Source organism: Rhineura floridana, chromosome 2, assembly GCF_030035675.1.
Source record: "Rhineura floridana isolate rRhiFlo1 chromosome 2, rRhiFlo1.hap2, whole genome shotgun sequence".
NCBI lineage: Eukaryota > Metazoa > Chordata > Lepidosauria > Squamata > Rhineuridae > Rhineura > Rhineura floridana.
Window position 1 is genome coordinate 119,876,500 of NC_084481.1, and position 18,845 is coordinate 119,895,344.

Here is an 18,845-nt window from a genome sequence, read left to right on the forward strand (position 1 = left end):
ATCTCATCATTTCAGCTGTGTCTGTCATGGTGTTCATTTGAACTAAACCTTCAGACACCTCTGCGACCTTCCAACTCATTTGATCCCCCCTCCAATCCTTATATACAAACCAAGACCAGATAGATATAAGATTTGATCTTTGCAGCTCAGGTTTCTGTTTTCTTTCACCAGGTGATACAACTACAGTAGAGGTTTATACTATTTTATAAGTATTTTGAAAAGGCTTGCAAAAAGCAGTTAACCTGCTAAAAACGTCTCCCCCACCTAAGAAAAAAATCTTGTACAACTCATTTCATGTTCATTACTCCAAGCACCCAACCTCTGGCAAACTCTCTCTGGAAGATAGAAGTTTTTCTAAACAATTTGGTCCTAGACTATCAGCCAATCAACAATGTAGCAAAGGCAGAGTAACTGGATTCATGTCAATGTTGTCTCATTTAAACCAATGGTATTCAAACAGATAAAATCAAAGAGCTTGAGTTTAACAGGTTTGTGGATTGTTAATCTAGCAATAAGTAATGGGGGGGATTGTGTGATTTTTGAATTGCATTTCTCACCATATAAACTATATTACATGTTTCTTAGTCCTTTATAGGAAATTTTACAAATGAGACAGCATTTCTAAATTCCTCCATACAGCTGCATTTTGTTTTACTTCATGTATTATCTAGATTACCCCCTAGCAGCAATCTCAGGCACTGTTATGTAAGTCCTATTGATTTCAGAAAAAACTACATGCATGTAACAATTGCATCTTTGATCCTGTCATGAAGCATTTTTGCTTTAACACCAAACTCTGTTTCAAATGTGCAACACCTTCAGATAAGTGTTAACTAAAAAACAACAAGTAACCCCAAACATAGGAGAAGTTGCTTTCCTTTGCACACTTCAATGTCTAAAGGGAAACAAAGAAATCAGTACAGTTAGCGTGGGCAAGAAAAAAAATAAGGTCAGCCAGCCACATATTTCGGTTACGGCCAGATCCTAAGCGTGTGTATTTGGAAGTAAGACCCAAAGACTTCACTGAGCCTTCCTTCCTTCCTGATAAATATGTTTAGGATTATAGGCTAACAGCACTATCTTATGTACTGGTTTCGATGAGCTTACTCTCAAGTAACTGTGCACACAACTGCAATCTTAATACCCTTATGACTAATAAAATAAAAGGAAACCTTATATATGTCAACTCAGAAGTAAGTCCCACTACGTTCAACAGGGCTTACTCTCAGATAAGAATACATAGGATTGCAGCGTATTTTTTTACATTTCCAGATGTATTTATTTTTTAAATTTATTAGCCACCTGTTCCATGGCCGACAATGAGGCTTTACTCATTCAGCAAGCTTCTAGCATCAGCACCACTTTGAAATACCATTGCAAACGTTGTTAGTTATTTCAAAGAGAAAAGAGTGGTCTGACAGAGGTGTCATTGCCTGTGGTGTGTGCATTTATCCACTATTATCCATTAAACAGGACTTGTAGGATTTTGCAGTGCTTCAAAAACCTGCAATACTTCTTTGACCAAAAGCAACATTGGGACAAAAGAAATAAGAGGAGCTTTTGGAATGGTAATCAAAAATGAGTGAGAACATTACATGTAATTTGCGTAGTCCATGATAACACTTTCAACTCTCTTTAAAACTCTTCTCTCTAATATATACTATGCCAGTGAACTTTTTTGTTCATATTTCTTAACAACCTGGTTTGCACCCAGTCTAGCAATCTACTGTTGCTTCAGAAGAGGATAGAACAAATGGCCTCTTGGGCAACTTTTTAAGCACCAGTGCATTTCAAAAGCCCAAATGGTGGAAAAACCTCTGTCATCACATAGGTTCAATTAATTCAAAATTCTTGGTTGTAGCTTTCACTCACCCATATGACTGACAAGTTCAAGAATTTCAGAAACATTATAATACACTGAAGGCAGCATCAAAAGTTCAGGTTTTTACAGCAAGACTGCAATCCTATACACACTTTCCTGGGTTTAAGTCCCACTGAACTCAGCGAGCCTTCTAAATAGGCATGCATAGGATTGCACTGATGTAAAGCATTACACTGTTAAATTGATGGAAAGGAGATCAAAACATAGTGTATATATTAAATGCTGCAAATTAAATTCAACACCTTTTTTGGCTTCTTGCATGCACATTAGGTTGTAGTGGTCAGATACAGTAAATGCCATTCAGTGATGACAGTTTACACCATTCATTAAGACAACTCACTGTGTGCAGAGCTAAAAGATTTCAGTGTTCTGTGGACATACATAAAATTTCAAAAAATTCTGTCACCCTAAAACACACCAATTAGTTATCAGTTTTCCTAAATGTCTGGATGCTGTTTTAGCTATGACCCACCCTGCTCTTGCATTAACTTTACCTTTTAGAAAAGAGACATGAACAGTGCAATCCTATGCGTGTCAGGAACAAGCCCCACTGAGTTCATTGGGACCTACTCCCAGATGTCTGTATAGGACTGCAGTCTAAAAAAGAACGGAGCTAGCCAATGGTGCAAACTAGTGACTTTACATAATCTATACTGTTTTAATTTAATATTCAGAGCTGCCTTAAACAATACACTAACCACATGAAAAGTTCTGTCCAGTGTACTTTCTTCAACAGCAGCATTACTTTACAGCATCTCAAGGTGGCTGGAGAATTATTATCATTATTATTATTTATTATTATTTCCAGACTGATATCCAATACTTCTCTTTCTGTCGCTCTACCCATCTCTACCCAACAGATATCCCTACCAAAATACATGGTATTCGGCAACAGATAGCTGAAACTGTTATGCATAGATACATAATGGCTGTCACTTAGAAAATGCACAAGACTATTTGGTTACATGACACCCCTACACAAAGAACTAACCTTTAACCTAACACACAACTTCACCCTGGAAGTACATCCTTGTTCACCCTGTGTCATTTTGAGAATATAAAACCAAAAGTAGAGGCAGAAGGGATTCTGAACTCTAACATTTCTTTTAACTTATTAGCTGTACCTTTGTATGCGTAGTATAAAATTTCATATTCTACCCTGAAACTTCACCCATTATCATTTTTATCACATGCACATCAGGACTAGCAGAAGCAGATAGGACACACAAGACTTGTAAGCAACATGTCTTTCTTACTTACCGTATTTTTCCTAGAAACCACCTGTGAAAATTGCATATCGGAGGGCATGTCACAGTCACACGCAACTACTACATCAACTATGCCACAGCTGCCTTTGAATCTTTTGCTATACTTTTAAGCTACTCATTCACTCTTTGCAAATGATAAGTGAGCTTAAAACAGCAGGAGCATATCCCATACATTTTAGAGCATTCTGAAGACTCCCTCAACTAGCAATTGGGAGAAAAAGAACTATTCTATTTTAATATGACAAAAATAAATTCAGCAAGTATAGTGACAAGATGCTGTTAGTAAGGAAAAACAACCACCTCAAAGTGATTTTAAAATTAAACAGTTTTTTAACTTAATTAGCTTCTGCTGGAATAAAAAGTAAAGCTACTTGAGTTTCTGTCCCTCCTCCAACCCCAGATCAGAAAAGGAAGCCTGCTATTTTATCAGACAGGGACATAAAATGACCTGAAGACAAGAGAGTAATGCACACTCCAGGTTCATTCACTGTATGTCAGGAACATATGCTAGCATGCTGAGCGATGCCCACAAAATCTCAGCTCACCTACCATCCTCCTTGTCCAGCACCATCATCTCAGGGTTCAGAGGAAGTCGGGGTACAGATGCTCTGTCTCCAATAGCTTCCACTCAAGGCAGAAAAGAGCTAGTCTATGTGGGAGCCAAGATGAGATACTACCGTACAGCTGATTGTCCTTTAGCAGTGAGAGAGCTCTAATTATCCAGTTGTCCAGCTTTTAACCTAGATTGCACTCAGTTAGAATTACCTTCAGAAATGAAGCACTTTGCAGATACAAAAGCAGTCTCACCTACTTTCATACCTCGGAATTGCAAGGAACTAAAACTGCAATTTAGAAAAAAGGGGGGGATCAGAGCTGTTTCTTTGGTTCTCACCTTCTAAATGGCTCAATTTGCACAGTATAATCTGTTTTAATGTAATTGCATTTGATAGCCCATAACCTTGGCTGTTGCAACTATACAGCTTTCAGCCTTATAAAGTGTTTTCCCCTTGGATTTAAGCTGAATCTCAATCTAAAATTACACTCAAAGAGAGGGAGGAGGGGAAGAAAATATCTGAGCCTCGCTACTGCTGCCTCTGCCTCTCCATTTGTGTGAGCTTTGCACCCTTGCCGCTGAATAAATGCACTCATTTCCCAGGGACCCCCACTTATTCTTCTGTCAGGTTTTAATGGAGAATTTAAAGCTTTCCAGCTCAGCAGCACCACCTGCAGCACTGTTTTTGCTATTGCTAGAGAGTACCAGCTAAGTCGTATTTCTTCTATTAACTTTGTCTTTTTGATGCTCTCCATTTTCATTACACTGGATTTACTGGCTATTTGACTGAGTGCACCTTTAATATGATGCCCAGTAGGAGAAAAAAATCTCCTTAATATTTGTACAGTAAAATTTCCATTTGCATTACTCATTTTATTTAGACATACCTTCCCACCCACTCTGTCCCCAACCACACTCCTCTTTCTGGCCTGCTTGCTTTGAAATTACTGGCATCTTCTAGCAGGTCAATTCCATCATTCAGAAGCATAGTCCTCTACATTGTAGTATATTGGAGTTTAAGGGCAGATTCACCATAACCCCCCCCCCTTTACTGAGATGGTAACACCCACACGCGGCATCTGTGCAACCTCATTTTTTTTAATGTAGGATGTGAATTAACTTTTTGCATTTTTCCATGTGTGGGTGTGCGTGGGTGCTATTTCATATGCATGGGTGCCCACAAAAACTGAAGTGATAAGTCATTATGCAAAAGACTTTTTCACCTCTATAATAAATAAGTGCCTCTTCCAACCTAATCCTATAATCATGCTACATTTAAATGTTTGAATGCCAGCCTGGCATCTTGTTCTCTAAAATCACTTTATTTCTAAAACACATTCCACTTCTGATATTTTGACACTGCACTGCACACAAACTACAATATTCACATACACTGGCTTTAAACTACAACTTGGACTCTTCGGGACAGGGGGAGATAGAGAATTGGAAAACCTAGTTCTACCCAGGGCTTTTTCACTAATAATACCCCTAGATATGAGAAAGATAGGAAGCCTTTTAGCAGCAGATTCCCTTCTGTAATTCAGTCATTACAAGTTTGTGTCACTGTGACAGCTTACATTGCCAAAATCTGAACAGAAACATACTCTACCCACACAAATATAATGTACACTTGGAAGAAGTGTCCAGATATTTCTATCGCAAGAAATACAGGTTACACTTACAGGATGAGGTTCTTGAGTACTCAGTGCTAAAAAACAAGTTTCCGACTGCCTTTTTAATCCAAGAAAACATTTCATTCCAGCTTCAGCGATATGTCTCCCTCTACTTTACAACTGATACAAGAGTCGTCTTTCAAAAGCATGATAGCAAGCTCAAGCCAGATACCTTTAATACCTATTTTAATTAGATTCCTTATTCTCAACTCAAATGGCTTTGCCTTTCCTCTTCATTTTCAATGCATAATCCTAACAGTCCTTAAATGTATTTGATGTTAAATAGATCATTTTGCATAGAGAATCATTTCATTCAATACTTGAAACTTGCATTCTCAGTTGGCCACTGCCCATTTGGAAAAACAAGAACATTTTTACGTTACAGTATGAATGCCACAAATATCAGTGGGATTTTTATACCATGATCCCAAAGGCACTTCTTTCAGAAGACATGTCGTTATCATACCCAGCAAACCTACTCATCAATAGTTTTGGACTGAGTGCTTAAACACCCACATAAGGCATCACTTTCACCAAATTAAAAAATACACAACATCTGTTTTGTCAGATTTCAGTCTGTTTGGGTTCTTTTAAATTAATCATACAAGCAAATATAATACTTCTCTTAACACACTGTAAAACTTTAATAGCTATCAAATTATAACCGTTTCTGGAAACATTGCTTCCCTTGTTATACTACCACAGATTTCTTACAGTAGCACCATTTAAGATATATATAGGAGGCTTAAATGTCTTCTAAGTTCATCCCATTATTTTAAAGATCAGTTGAAGCTACTGTGAAAAACAGTCCCCAAAACGATTTCATCTATTAATTCATAGTCACATTTAGTGATATTTAAGCATCTCTTCCCCCATTCACTCTGCTTTGTATCACCAGTCCCCGTCACAATGCTCCCTAGAACCCTAATAAACTAAGGACGCCATCAAGCTAAAGTTAAGCACTTTTAAAAGTCCCTTTGATTTCAACGGAGGAGTTAAGCATACACTTTAAATCTCTGCTGTTGAAATCAATGAGGCTGAAAACTGCTTAATGTTGGCAGAATTGTACCCCAAATTAAATACCTTCCATTAAACCATGCTTAGAATGGATCATATTGTTCTGCACCGCATAGACTCACTGAACAGGAGTTCAATTCTTTGCAGTTCAAATGTACCATGCCCATTTTAATGAAACAGCATTACCCCAGCTTTGGATCTATGCCTGACAATACATTGGTTTATCCGTACATAGTCACCCAATAAAGGATGAAGATGAAATTCAGTTGTAACTTAGTCCACATGAATATAAATTGAGTTTCTACACATTCCAAGTCACAGAATTTGCTCCTTTAGGCCTAATTTTTGACCTTTGCTTCTATCCTAAAATGAGATCCCCCACCATCAGCTCAATATATTCTATTGCATCAACCTCATTGCATCAGATCACTCTGGACATATAGGAAGTGATGGTGCCTCACTGACACATCTTGACAGTGCCAGAAGACATCAATTCAAGATTGTGACAGTTTTGTATTCTTGCCCTTTCGTGTGTTTAGATTGTCTTGTCCCGTCCCATGGCGTTAGGCTTTTACCTGGATGCTAATTACTTTTACTGAAAAGAGCATTTGCCAAGAACACAAGGCAACCCCCCACACTACTCATATCAGACTTGCAAGTGTGGCAACTGTGTCCAACCACCCAAATTTGCACACTTCTGAAGGTGGGATAGAAATTTTTAAAACAAAATATATATCCAGCCTATGAATGGAAGGATAATTCTCCTCTAGTGGTCCAGAGCTAGATCTTAGTAATCCAGAAAAATTACACTACTGAAGTCTTTACCTAACTGGAGAATAGCTTTTAAATCATCAATGTTGCTAGTTTCCTAAAACAGATCTCAAAGAGTTTGCCAGAAGACAGCTAACAATGTTCATGGCCACCCCAACATCCACTTTAATTGGAGCAACTTTTATTTCAGAATTTGACTTTATTTTTTAATTGTCAGCATTTTAGGAGCTGAAATGCTAGGATTTTTAGAGCTAAGTCACAACTTGAACTTTTGCACATAAAGGAGACTCTCTGAAAGTATCACTAACAAGATATCTCTACCATAATTTAGAAAGAAATACCAAAGGCCAAAAAAACTTCTACATCTCTCATTTTTAATGTAGCAATACAACATTCCCCTTAATGTTTGTAGATTAGCAACAACTGGAGCCCCATCAGGCTGAAAGAGTAATATTAGTGTAAAACAGCATGCACACCCCTAATGGAAAAAACTCGAGTTTCCTTTCTCAGCTTCTGTCCTTAATTTCTCAAACATGTTTTAGCAGACCTAAATTTCTCTGCTGGAACAACTTCCTTACAAAAAATTCTGAAAAATTTCCCAGGCGCCACTTCAGTTTGTTACTCTGATCTCCACATCCCTCTCATCAGGGGTTTGTTCCTTAACATTTCTTCTTTTTAAGTGCATCTCATTCTAATTTCCTCTTTACCTTCACTGCCATCCCCATTATTTCCTTTTATACAGCCATTCGAGAGAGTTCCTGGAAGGAGGGCTGTTGAGAACTGTCTGGATAATCAATGTTTCTAGTTTCACTTCCTTACACCACCATCATTCCAGCCCCTGAGCTCCTTATGTTTAATGAGTATGTCTGCAATACTTGAAAGAACCCAAATACCCCCATTAGGAAACACTCTTTAGATCTCAGTCTTTCCTCGTAGCTCACCTGCTTCCCTTACTACCTCTGTGGAGGCAGTATCATGCTGTTTGACCTGTCAATCAGATTTAAACAGATAGAGGCTGGAAGGCACCCTTTGGCAAAATAAAAAGGGGGGGGAAGGAAAGTTAAGAACGTCACCCACTTTCTTATTAAAAGGATCAAGAAGAGAGACCCTATTTTTGTCTAGTCAAACATAATTTGTAACATTTTTGCATCACTTGGATGATTTGGTGCAGTTCACATATCCACATCAGAGCAGTTGGAAATGCAAGTAAAATCCCAAAAGAACAAAACAGCAATGAATTAACCTTGCTTAATTATACTGACATTACTTAACCTCTTACATCTTTGTCTTTGGGGGGATATACAAGGGGGAGACTCTTTAAAATTCAGGCGTAGCTACTATGGGGATTCCAGACCCAGTCCTAAAGGAACTCATTCATAGATACAGACATTATTTGTTATGACAGAGGCCTAAGTTTTGAGGACACCAGATTGAGAGGGAAAACCCCCAATTGGTAGCAAACTAGTTTAGGCAACAGTGTTGAAGTTTTAGCAATGGGAGTAGGTGGGGAGGAGACGTGGTATCAACAAAGGTGCCAGTTTTGGAATAAATAAAATAACTAGGCATACCCACCCTGTAACTGAAAACTCTGTGTGGGGGATAGAAACATATTTCAATTCTTCAAAGCTAGTTCTTACAGAGATGAAAAGATACTTTAATTCTTAGGTGGTAATAAACAAAATTTAATTCCATGAGCATCCAGGATCCTGGGATTTTTTGCCCTCCAGCCCTGCTCAATGACTTTACAAATAGCACAGAAATCTTAACTAGCATATATTTGACAATCTATAATAGTTAGATTCCTCTCGTGATTAATCCACAGACACAGATGGGCTAATCTCCACAAATGTTCAAAGTTCTGCTGTCTGGCATTAAGGCAAAGTCATGAAGCAGGCACAGGATTCCTCCATGATTATATCAAGTTGGTTCTCAGCTTTCATAATTAGGTGTATTAAATTTGGGGAGAAGGCAGCATTTCCACTTTCTTCAGCTTTACTCAAAAGAGACACCTTCAGAAATCAAAAGCATACACACAACAACCCAGAAGGGGAAAACCTTTCTTTTACCATTATAAATTTGCAGAACACATAAAAGTGATCCTATTCTAATAGTACTTTCATTCTGGAGGAACTTTGTGTCCCAAGTTCGACTCCTCCATATAACTGCTCAGCATAATTCTACATCAAAGGGCATTTCTCTGTCATGGTCCCAAACCTCTTTCAATGGAAGCACAGCCACACTTAAGGATACAGTCCAGTCCCGTTACTTGGGAGTAAGCCCCACCAAAAGCAAGCCTTGCAACCCTGTGACTGAGTAAGAAGAACTTAAGAGAAAATGAGACTCCATGTTCAAAGAGTCATCTGCAAAGGATGCCCACTGGCTGAGCTGTGAGGGCATCCTTCTACAGTGATGTTTAGAAGGACAACTCCGAAGAGGAAATAGTTGCTCATGCAAGTCATACAGCCCCAGACCCTTCTACATACCTTCCTGCTGGGAGGAAGGGTGGCATATAAATCTAAACAAATAAATAAATCTAACAAAATAAATAAATAAAACAGCAGATTTGTGGACTCCAGGGGTCATTTCACATATAAGTTTGCCAGCAAATGCATCCTCAGATCGGAGCCACAGCCCATCTGGATCTCTGGCAAGTGTACATATAACATACATGTGTTTTCAAACACATGTTTGTTTACAGTCACACTTTTGCATGTTTTAGGTGCACACTTAAAAACCTCAGGTGTACACCTTAAAGAAAAACAGCAACCCAACATGAGATGTGCTGATATCCAGGGATCTATATATACACACACTGTATTCTGATAAGTGGCCTTGTACTAGCAATCATCCTTTTTCCAGGGATAAAAGTGGAAAGGGAAAAGAGAGATTTGTCTGGTAAACTGCAAGGGAATAGACAAGATACACTCTTACAAGAAGAAACTAGGTTAGAGGGGAAAGGAGCAAGAGAAGCTTTAATAGACTTGTGCTAACCAATAGGTTTGGGAAAATGCAACTTATAGGTGGGGGACAAAAATCAAGGAGAGCACAAGTTTTGCTCGATGAATTTTTCGCGTACGTTTAAAGTGCAACGTTATCAACTCTTGGGCAAAGGTAACCTCAAACCGTTACTCAAAAGTGCTACAGCCAGGTCTGACAGCTAAAATTACAGCTTAAAGAGACGCCGCTGTTCTTAAATTGTCCTCCCTTGAGTCTCAAAACACACACATACAGAAACTTCCAGAAGCCCATTTATCCCTCATATTTATCCCTTGGGAAAGCTCCCTCCCCCTTTTCAGAGGCGATTTCCCTTCCTCCTCATAAGTAATCGCCCTTTTCGTTAGCTTAAGTAGTCTTGAACCTTCGCCTAAAACTCCTGCCTTCCATCGCTACCCCCAAGTGAGCCCTGCCTGAATTTCTAGCAAGTCTTGACAATAACCACATGGTTCTCTGAAACTTGCAGGCAGTTAGCGCGCGCGCGCTCTCCCACCGACCCCCCCCCTTTCCAGTACGTACGTGTACGCACCTTGTTCCCTCAGCTCGGCCTAAGACCTCTTTTTAAAAAGTAAATCCCTTTCCCCATAAGACACTAAGTAGCTTCTTGTGAGCCAGTTTAGTAACGCCGATGCTTCTTAATAATAGCTTTCCCCCCTTCCCTCCTTGTTTAATGGAAGGGGAGCGGGGCCAGGTGTATATACAGAGAGAGAGAGAGGAACGAATGGATTTTAAATGACAGGCGAGCTAATCCAGGGACAGAAAGCGAAAAAGAAAGTGACAGAAGAAGCAGAAGGGGACCAATTTTTCGTATTAATATGACAATTTGTGCACAGTAATGGGAGGGGGGGAGAAACCAAGCAAATCATGCGTAGCAGGGGTGGCTATCGGAGCCCTTCCCCATTTCACGCACACCTAACACAGACTGAGAGAGAAGCAGCGTGCTCTGATTTGTACAGTAAGCGAGGGGACGGGTCGTGCACTTTGCAGAGATGCCCCTCACCCGCACGCACACGTCGCCCCGAGGCAGGCTGTCCGCTCCTCCGGCTCGCTGGCTCTTGCCTCCTCCAGCTGCACAGAGGTGCAGTGAGGTCGGCGCCCGCGGGGCGGGGGGAGGCGGTGGAAAGGGCAAAAGCCCCGATCGCAGCAGCTCTCCTCCTCCTACCCCCCTCCTCCTCCTCTTCTCCAGTTTTTGTCCCCACCCCGCCGCATCCGCCACCTACCATCCTCCTTGTCCAATACCATTGTGGCGGAGATCGGCTGCCTCCGCCGCTCCGTCTCCGTGGCTGACTCGCCCTCCAAGCCGCCGGTTGCTGTTTTCTTCGCTCCGTTTGAAAAGGAAGGCACAAGAAGAAGAGCACGCAGGGGAGTGTTTGCCAAGCGGGCCGCCGAGTGGGAAATGCACCCAGTTTATCCTCCCCTTTTCCTCTCCCCCCCGCCTCGCCTTTTCTTCGCTCTCCTCACCCACCCCCTTTTGCAAATGCACACCCCGGCCAAGCCGGCTACAGTTGCACGACTTTTAACCTAGATCGCGCCCAGCTAGAATTACAGGAGGCAACCCCCCGAAGAGCCGGCTCTTTCTCGATTGCTTCCCCCCTCCTCCTCCTTTTCCCTAAGGCAGCGGTAGCAGCAACGCTAGCAGCAGCCACCTCCGAGACACCCACCCTTCTTCTGGGGCTGGAACTCGTACGCCAGTTTGGAAATGGCACGCACCCAAAAATAAAAATAAAGACGGAGGGTAAGGGAGATGAATCGAGGACTCGGTTTCTCCTGTTCTTCCTGTCCCCTCACCTACACGCAGTCCAAAATAATAATAAATAATAATAATACCGCCCTGATCCTAATGCAACCGTATGGGATCCTTCGCTAAACCCTGTTTTGCTGTCGCTACTGCAGAGCTGGACAAGCTTCTAAAGTGCTTTTCTCTTGATTTCCCTCTAAATCTAAAATTATATTCAAAAGGGGGGAGGAGGATGGAAAGATGCGAACCTATCGCTGAAGCAAATGCGTTTGCTTGCTGCCCTTTCCCTCTCTCTCTCTTTCAATTTATGTGCTTGCACTCTCTCCTGCTGCTGAATAAATGCACACATTTCCCAGGGACCCTCAGATTCCCCTGTTAATTAAATCAATTCATTATGCTCAGATCTGATTAGCAGCCCCCCTTCCCCCCTCTTTGAATCAATTATTCAATACACAAACATAATTGCCTGTGCCAGAGGTGTCTAAGTATTAGCTTATTTAACTCCAAGGACACTAATTACCCCTAGGGCAAGGGAACTTTTCTCATTAATTCTGACAAAACACAAAAGCACAGTTAAAGTGGGTGTGTGTGCGTGCGTGTATATACGTGTGTGAGAGAAAAATCTGGGAGGGTGGGGAAAGAGTGTATAGCTGGGGAAAAGAAGCACCGCTGACACACGTGCTCCAGTATAAATAAGCGCTATTTTCTTCCTACCTATTGCATCCGATTATTTCCCCACGTCTCTCCCCCCACCCTGCTTAACTTTCTAGAAGTACAGAGCAAAAGTTGGATCACAATGAACTTCAGTGACACGGTTGGGCTGGAAAGCGTTTGCAAGTAATATTTGTTTTTCTTTAGGGTGGAAGGGAGGATTTCAAAATAGTTGTTTATCAGAGCAGACAACTGTGGAAAATCTCTATGCTTTCTGTAACCAAAAAAAAAAAAAAAGCCATGAAGGAAATAGCCCTATGAAAGCAACAAATGACACATAATTTAGCATGTAGTGGTAACAGTAGTGAATTGTTTACCATCTGAATTAATGTCAGTGCCCACTATTAATGTACTTGCTTCCCACGTTTACCATATAATGGGCTTGATTTTCCATTAGCAGAAACTGAAGTGCTGAAAAGAGACTAAGCAGAACTAATACAAACTGAAATCAACAATTATAGGCAAGCCGCACAGACATACAGACACTATCTTTTCTCTCTCTCTCCCCTAGCCTACTTTATAGGACTTGATGCTTCCAAGGCACCTACTTTTTTTTCTTTCCATGAGCTTTTATCTTTAAAAAGGAGCTGCAATTGATTCCACCACTACTCACCCCCTTGCACCAAATTAGGAATTTTCTCTTTCAAAAGACTGCTATTGTTACTGTCCCCATTGTGCACAAAGTACAAAAGATACTCCTTTTGTTTCCTGAGGCAGTGGTGCATGAGCTGGTCCATTAATCCATTTGGCTTTGTGTGTGTGTGAGTGTATATATATATATATAAGACAGTTTTGAAAGCAACAAACAGAACTTCACTCAAGCTTGCTCTGGATCCCTATAAGGATTCCGTTAATCACCTAATATATATATGAACGTAATTGTGATTAACCAGAGGTATATATATGCACCAAAAATTACTCTGATCATCCTGGGTTTCAGTTCATCTGCCAGCCCTTCAGTTTTCAACTATTGGCTCATTATGGACCACTTTGGGAACCTCCCCCCCCCCAACTATAGCCATTGTAAGCTTAGATTTTTGTTTTTGGTTCCTGATCCACAATCCTATATTGTCACATTCACCCATGTCAGGACTTTTGTGATTAAACTGGCTCATTTGGCAACTCTGCCCATTATCTTTAAAGCACACCTTGTCCATATCACTTAAAGCCAAGGAGAAGATAGTTGCCAAGTGAGCTTAACTGAAGTACACTCATTGCTTTTGCAAGTATAAATATGACTTGGAATATAGCACTGTGTTCCATTAGCTCAGGATGTGTTTCTAGGAGCATGCGGATAAAATGTCTTCAGCTTTGTAACACAACAAACCCTGTTAATTTTCTGGTCTTTAATTTCCAGTGGATGGCATATACTGCACCCACAGGAACCTGACCTGTTTAACTCAATGAATCACATTTTGAAAAAACACAACAGAGCTGGAGAAAAACCAAACCGTGGAGAAATCATTTTGCAGCACACTCTTTTACAGTAGTATAAAACTTGTCGGGTTTGATCCTTTCCAGGAAACTTTCACTTGGTCTGCAGCAATGACTGATCAGTGTATAAAAATTCATTCAACTTCTTAGAGGTTAGATGTAAGCACTGGTGATGGTGAGGCGCTATTACCAAAGCTGGGATGTCTTTCATTATCAGAATGATGTGGAAAAGTCCTATTACAAGATCTAGTATAGGCTCTCTGCCTTCCCCAACCCGGTGCCTTCCAGAACTTTGGGATTACAGCTCCCATCATTCCTGACCATCGGCCATACATCTTGAAGCCAATAGGAGTTGTAGTCCAAAACATCTGAGGGGCACCAGTTTGGGGAACTGGTCTAGGTCTGAGACTCTAAGCCAGGGGCAGGGAGCCTGAGGATCTCCAGCTGTTATTGAACTTCAATTCAGCCCCAGCCAGCATGGCCAATGATTAGAGCTGATGGGTTGTAATCCAGCAACATCTGAAGGGCCATAGGTTCCTCACCCTTGCTCTAGGGGAGTGGTTCTTAACCTTTTCCACTGTTAGCACTCCTTGGATTTCCAAAACATGCTGAAAAAATACCGTTCGTTTTTTTTAATTGGTTGCACAGTATAGTTAATTTTCTGCTTCTGTTTAAATGAAGTTTTAAAATCTCTTGAACAATGCCTCACACTCCTAGAAAAAGTGTCTCGCACCCCTGAGGGTGCGTGCACCACAGGTTAAGAACCACTGCTCTAGGGAATATGAATATATAAAGCTGCCTTATACTGAATTGGACCACTGATCCATATAGCCCTTGATTATCTACTCTGACTGTCAGCAGCTTTCTTGAGGTCTCAGCCCTATGATCTGAGATCCATTCAATGAAGATACCAAGGATTGAACCTGGAACCCTGCGTGTACAAAGTATGTATTCTGCTACTGAACTGTGGCTCTTCTCTAAGGGAGAATTCAAGTTCACAACTTTATGAGCGGAAACATAATCTTAACCACTGAACTGCTAACTGAATAGTGCTGCATTTAGACCTGTGTTCAAATATGAATTTGTCACTCAAGAAGTGGATGCTCACAGCTGCATTCAGACTGACTGTGGTCACAAAGGGGTGTGCTGAGAGAATAGCTAAAAGATAAAATGTTATTCTAACAGCTGTAATTACATAATTTTCTGGGAAGTACATTGAAGTTTGAAAAGCATACCCTAATAACCTCTGCATTTTCATTTATAAGGCGTTTTAAATATTCCGTGTTGACTACATTCCATTTTATTGCATTGATGAATGCAAAGATCCCTACTTTAAGATCCTTCTTTACACTATATAGGTGCACCTTTCCAATATCCTTCGCAAGTTTATGAATTTTAATAAATAAATTCAGCACCCAAATAGCTGTAGGCTTGGGTCTTTCCAAATTTTGGCTTATTAAAACAGTGGTTTAAAGAGAGGGACAAGGAAGGGCCATACCTCACGTGTAGAGCATCCGTCTTGTATGCAGAAAGTCCTAAATCTCCAGTACATCTGTGAGAGGCTTCTGCCTGAAACCCTGGAGAGCCACTGTCATTCACTGTAGACAATACTGAGCTAGATGGACTCGGTATCAGGCAGCTTCCTTATACAGCCATGAGAGTGGCTGTATAATATAGCCAGCATGGATTTTTCACATTCCGCAATGTTAAATTCAAAATACCCCATGCCATTCTGAAGCTTCCCATAACCTCATTTCAAAAGAAAACCATACAAAACTTATAGTCCTGAACTCAGAAACGCTTGCTTAACAACCCTCTAAATTTTCATGGCGATACACAAATTTGTCAGAGAGAATAGAGAGTTCAAAGTCTAAAAAGAGAATAAAAAAACCCACAGCCCTTTTGAACTTTATTCTGTCAAAGTTCTCATAATCTTAAAAATTAGCCATGTTCACACAGCACCTGGAATCCAATTACTGACCTTGCCCCATACTCTGACCTTCATCTTCTGCAGTTTAAAAGTTAAAAAATGCACAGCTTTTTAATTAATTTAATAAATTTTGCATTGAACTGAATAATAGTGTCGGGCATGCTCAGTAAGAACCAACTGTCAATGTTCTAAAAGCCAGACTCGCAGCTGCTTGGCTTGGCTAATCCGGGGACCACAGCCACACCAGACTTTGCTTTCACTTGAGACAGTCATGGCTTCCCCCAAAGAATCCTGGGAAGTGTAGTTTGTGAAGGGTGCTGAAAGGAGACTCCTATTCCACTGACAGAGCTCCAGTGGCCAGACTGGTTTAACAGTCAGCCACTCTGATTGAAGGTCTGTGAGGGGAACAGAGTGTCTCCTAGCAAGTCTCAGCACCTTTCATTAACTACATTTCCCAGGATTCTTTGAGAGAAGCCATGACTGTCCAAAGTGAAATAAAGGCCTGGTGTGGATGTGGCCAGGGACAGCTTTGGTTTAAATTTGGGTGGGAGGGTACATGTGCTTGCTGTAGAATAAAAAGGTGGGGGAAACGCTGAAAAGCAATGATACTGTTCAGCAGGGCCAGCTCCAAGAGTGCCTGGGCCCTTGGGCATCAGCTTGCCCTGGGCCCTGGCATGTGTGCGTGCGCATTTGCGCACGTGCACAGCCCACCACACCCCCACCTACCTGTCTCCTGTCTTTTACTATTGCCATTAACCAAGATGGCGGCCGCAGTTTCCCTAAGGGGATGAAGCCTCTGCCACCACCTTTGCTGATGGCATGCATGCGTGCTATGCACGTGCATCTCTGCCATCAACTAAGATGGCGGCAGGGGCTTCAGTACCTTAGGGAAACCGCGGCCACCATCTTTGTTAAGGCAACGGTAAAAGATAATAGACAGGTAAGTGGGGAGATGTGGGGGGCCCGCAGATCACAGAAGGGGAGTGGAGGGGCAGCTGAGGGGCCCCTGTAGCTCCAGGGGCCATCAGGCCAGTGCCCAACCTGGCCGCCCTTTAGAACCGGCCCTGCTGTTCACAATGTTTCCCTTTTGGAAAGGAAAGGGGCTTCCCTTCTGCCCAGTGCCCACCCACCCAATCTCCTCCCCCACCCCACCCCTGGGTCAGTGTTGTACTACAACGTGGGAGACCAGGGTTCAAATCTCCACACAGCCATGAAGCTCACTGGGTGACCTTGGGCCAGTCACTGCCTCTCAGCCTCAGAGGAAAGCAATAGTAAAACAACCTCTAAATACCGTTTACCATGAAAACCCTATTCTTTTTTTTTTACAATAATTTTTATTCAAATTTTCATAAAACAAACAAAACAAAATCATAAAACATTCAAAGACAAAAAACAAAACAAAACAAAAATGATTAAACAAAAAAATAAAATGTTGACTTCCCATTTGTCGCAGATCAGTTATAGGTCTAGAATATATAACAATCCTATCTCTTAAATTATATTATAAAATCACTTTCCTCCAGTAGTTATCTTAATTAATCATCAAATCTCATAGACATTACTTTATTCTTTCCACAAAAAGTCAAAGAGAGGTTTCAATTCTTTAAGAAATATATCTATCAATTTTTCTCCAAATAAACATGTCGATTAATCCATCTCATCAAATCTGTTAAGTCCAATAATTTCAATAGCCATTATTCCATTATCCATATTAATTCCATCTTCCATCTTCAATAGTCCTGTTAAGTCCAGTAATTTCAGTGTCCAATCTTCCATTATCAGTATTCCATAATAATCTTGCTGTCATAGCCATAGTCATATAATAAGAGTCTGATGGGAATTTCCTCTATCCCAAATATTTTCTTGCCATCGATTCTGAATAAGTTGCTGAAATATTGTTGTAAAGTCATATCTCTGTTCTTTTTACAAGATGCACTGGCTCATCTCTTAAGAGTTTTTCCATTGTCACATGGCTGCAGTTAATTCCATAGATTTTCTCTATATCAAGCTCCATCACGTCATTCCAGTCCAGAAAATTATCCAAGCCATTGATAACTTTATCTCTAATATCTTCATTAATTTCTTCAGAGATAACGTTAAATTCCAAACAGTAGATTTTATTTCTAATATCCATAAACTCCAGATCTTTTTCCAATTCCACATTTGTTCCAATCTCCAGGGCTTGTATCTTCCCTTTATTTTTTCTTTTCTCATCTCTGATCTCATTCTCCTCTCTCACAGGATCCCCTATTTCTTTAAGCTCCTGCGTCATTTTGCTCAGTTCAATTTTCAGCTCCTTACTGCCCTGTCGCAGGGTTTGTTTCGTTATCTCAGTCTCATCCATTATTTTCTGAAACATAATTACTTCCAGATTCTCAGCCACTTTCTTGATTGCCATTTTTAAAACCACGGAAACAAAACAAAACAAAAATAAAGAAGAACCACTTCTTATTTCAGCAACAATTGGGTTAATATTCCAGGCTTGATGACATCATAGTATAAACAGAGCAGCCTGCCTTATCTCTCTATGTTCAAGAATACAAAACAAATTTAGTTCCCAGCATCAAAACAGTTAGTGGCGTCGTGAAGAAGCAGATTCGTCAAAATAAAATAGACCAAAAAGAGAATAGTCCCAGACAATATAATGTTCCAAAGTTCATATTTTTTATTTTTTTCTCCTCGGAATAGAAATCCCTCTTCTGTTTATATCTTTAGAATGCACTTCCAGGACAGCTTTTTGCAATAGAAACAGAGATAAGCTGTTAATTTCCTGAATAACAGAGAAGAGTTATAGCTCACCCAGAAGTTCTTTAAAGCTGATTCATTTGACAAATCTCTTTTTGCTGCAACAATTTAAACCAAGTAAAAAAAAAA

The 18,845-nt window shown here is 40.6% G+C and overlaps 1 protein-coding gene across 2 annotated transcripts in view; it reads right to left on the reverse strand.

Moving 5' to 3' along the window:
- LMO1 (LIM domain only 1) overlaps positions 1–11,594 on the reverse strand; it is a 150,997-nt gene extending 139,403 nt beyond the window's left edge. The window contains exon 1 of one of the 2 annotated variants that reach the window (XM_061613112.1): positions 11,379–11,594. In XM_061613112.1, the coding sequence (XP_061469096.1) occupies positions 11,379–11,400 (22 nt within the window). In that variant the 5' untranslated portion in view covers positions 11,401–11,594. Of the gene's footprint in view, positions 1–3,699; positions 4,061–11,378 lie in introns of those variants that run through there. The other variant, XM_061613111.1, reaches the window with a different exon arrangement.
- Between the last annotated feature and the right edge of the window lie 7,251 nt (positions 11,595–18,845).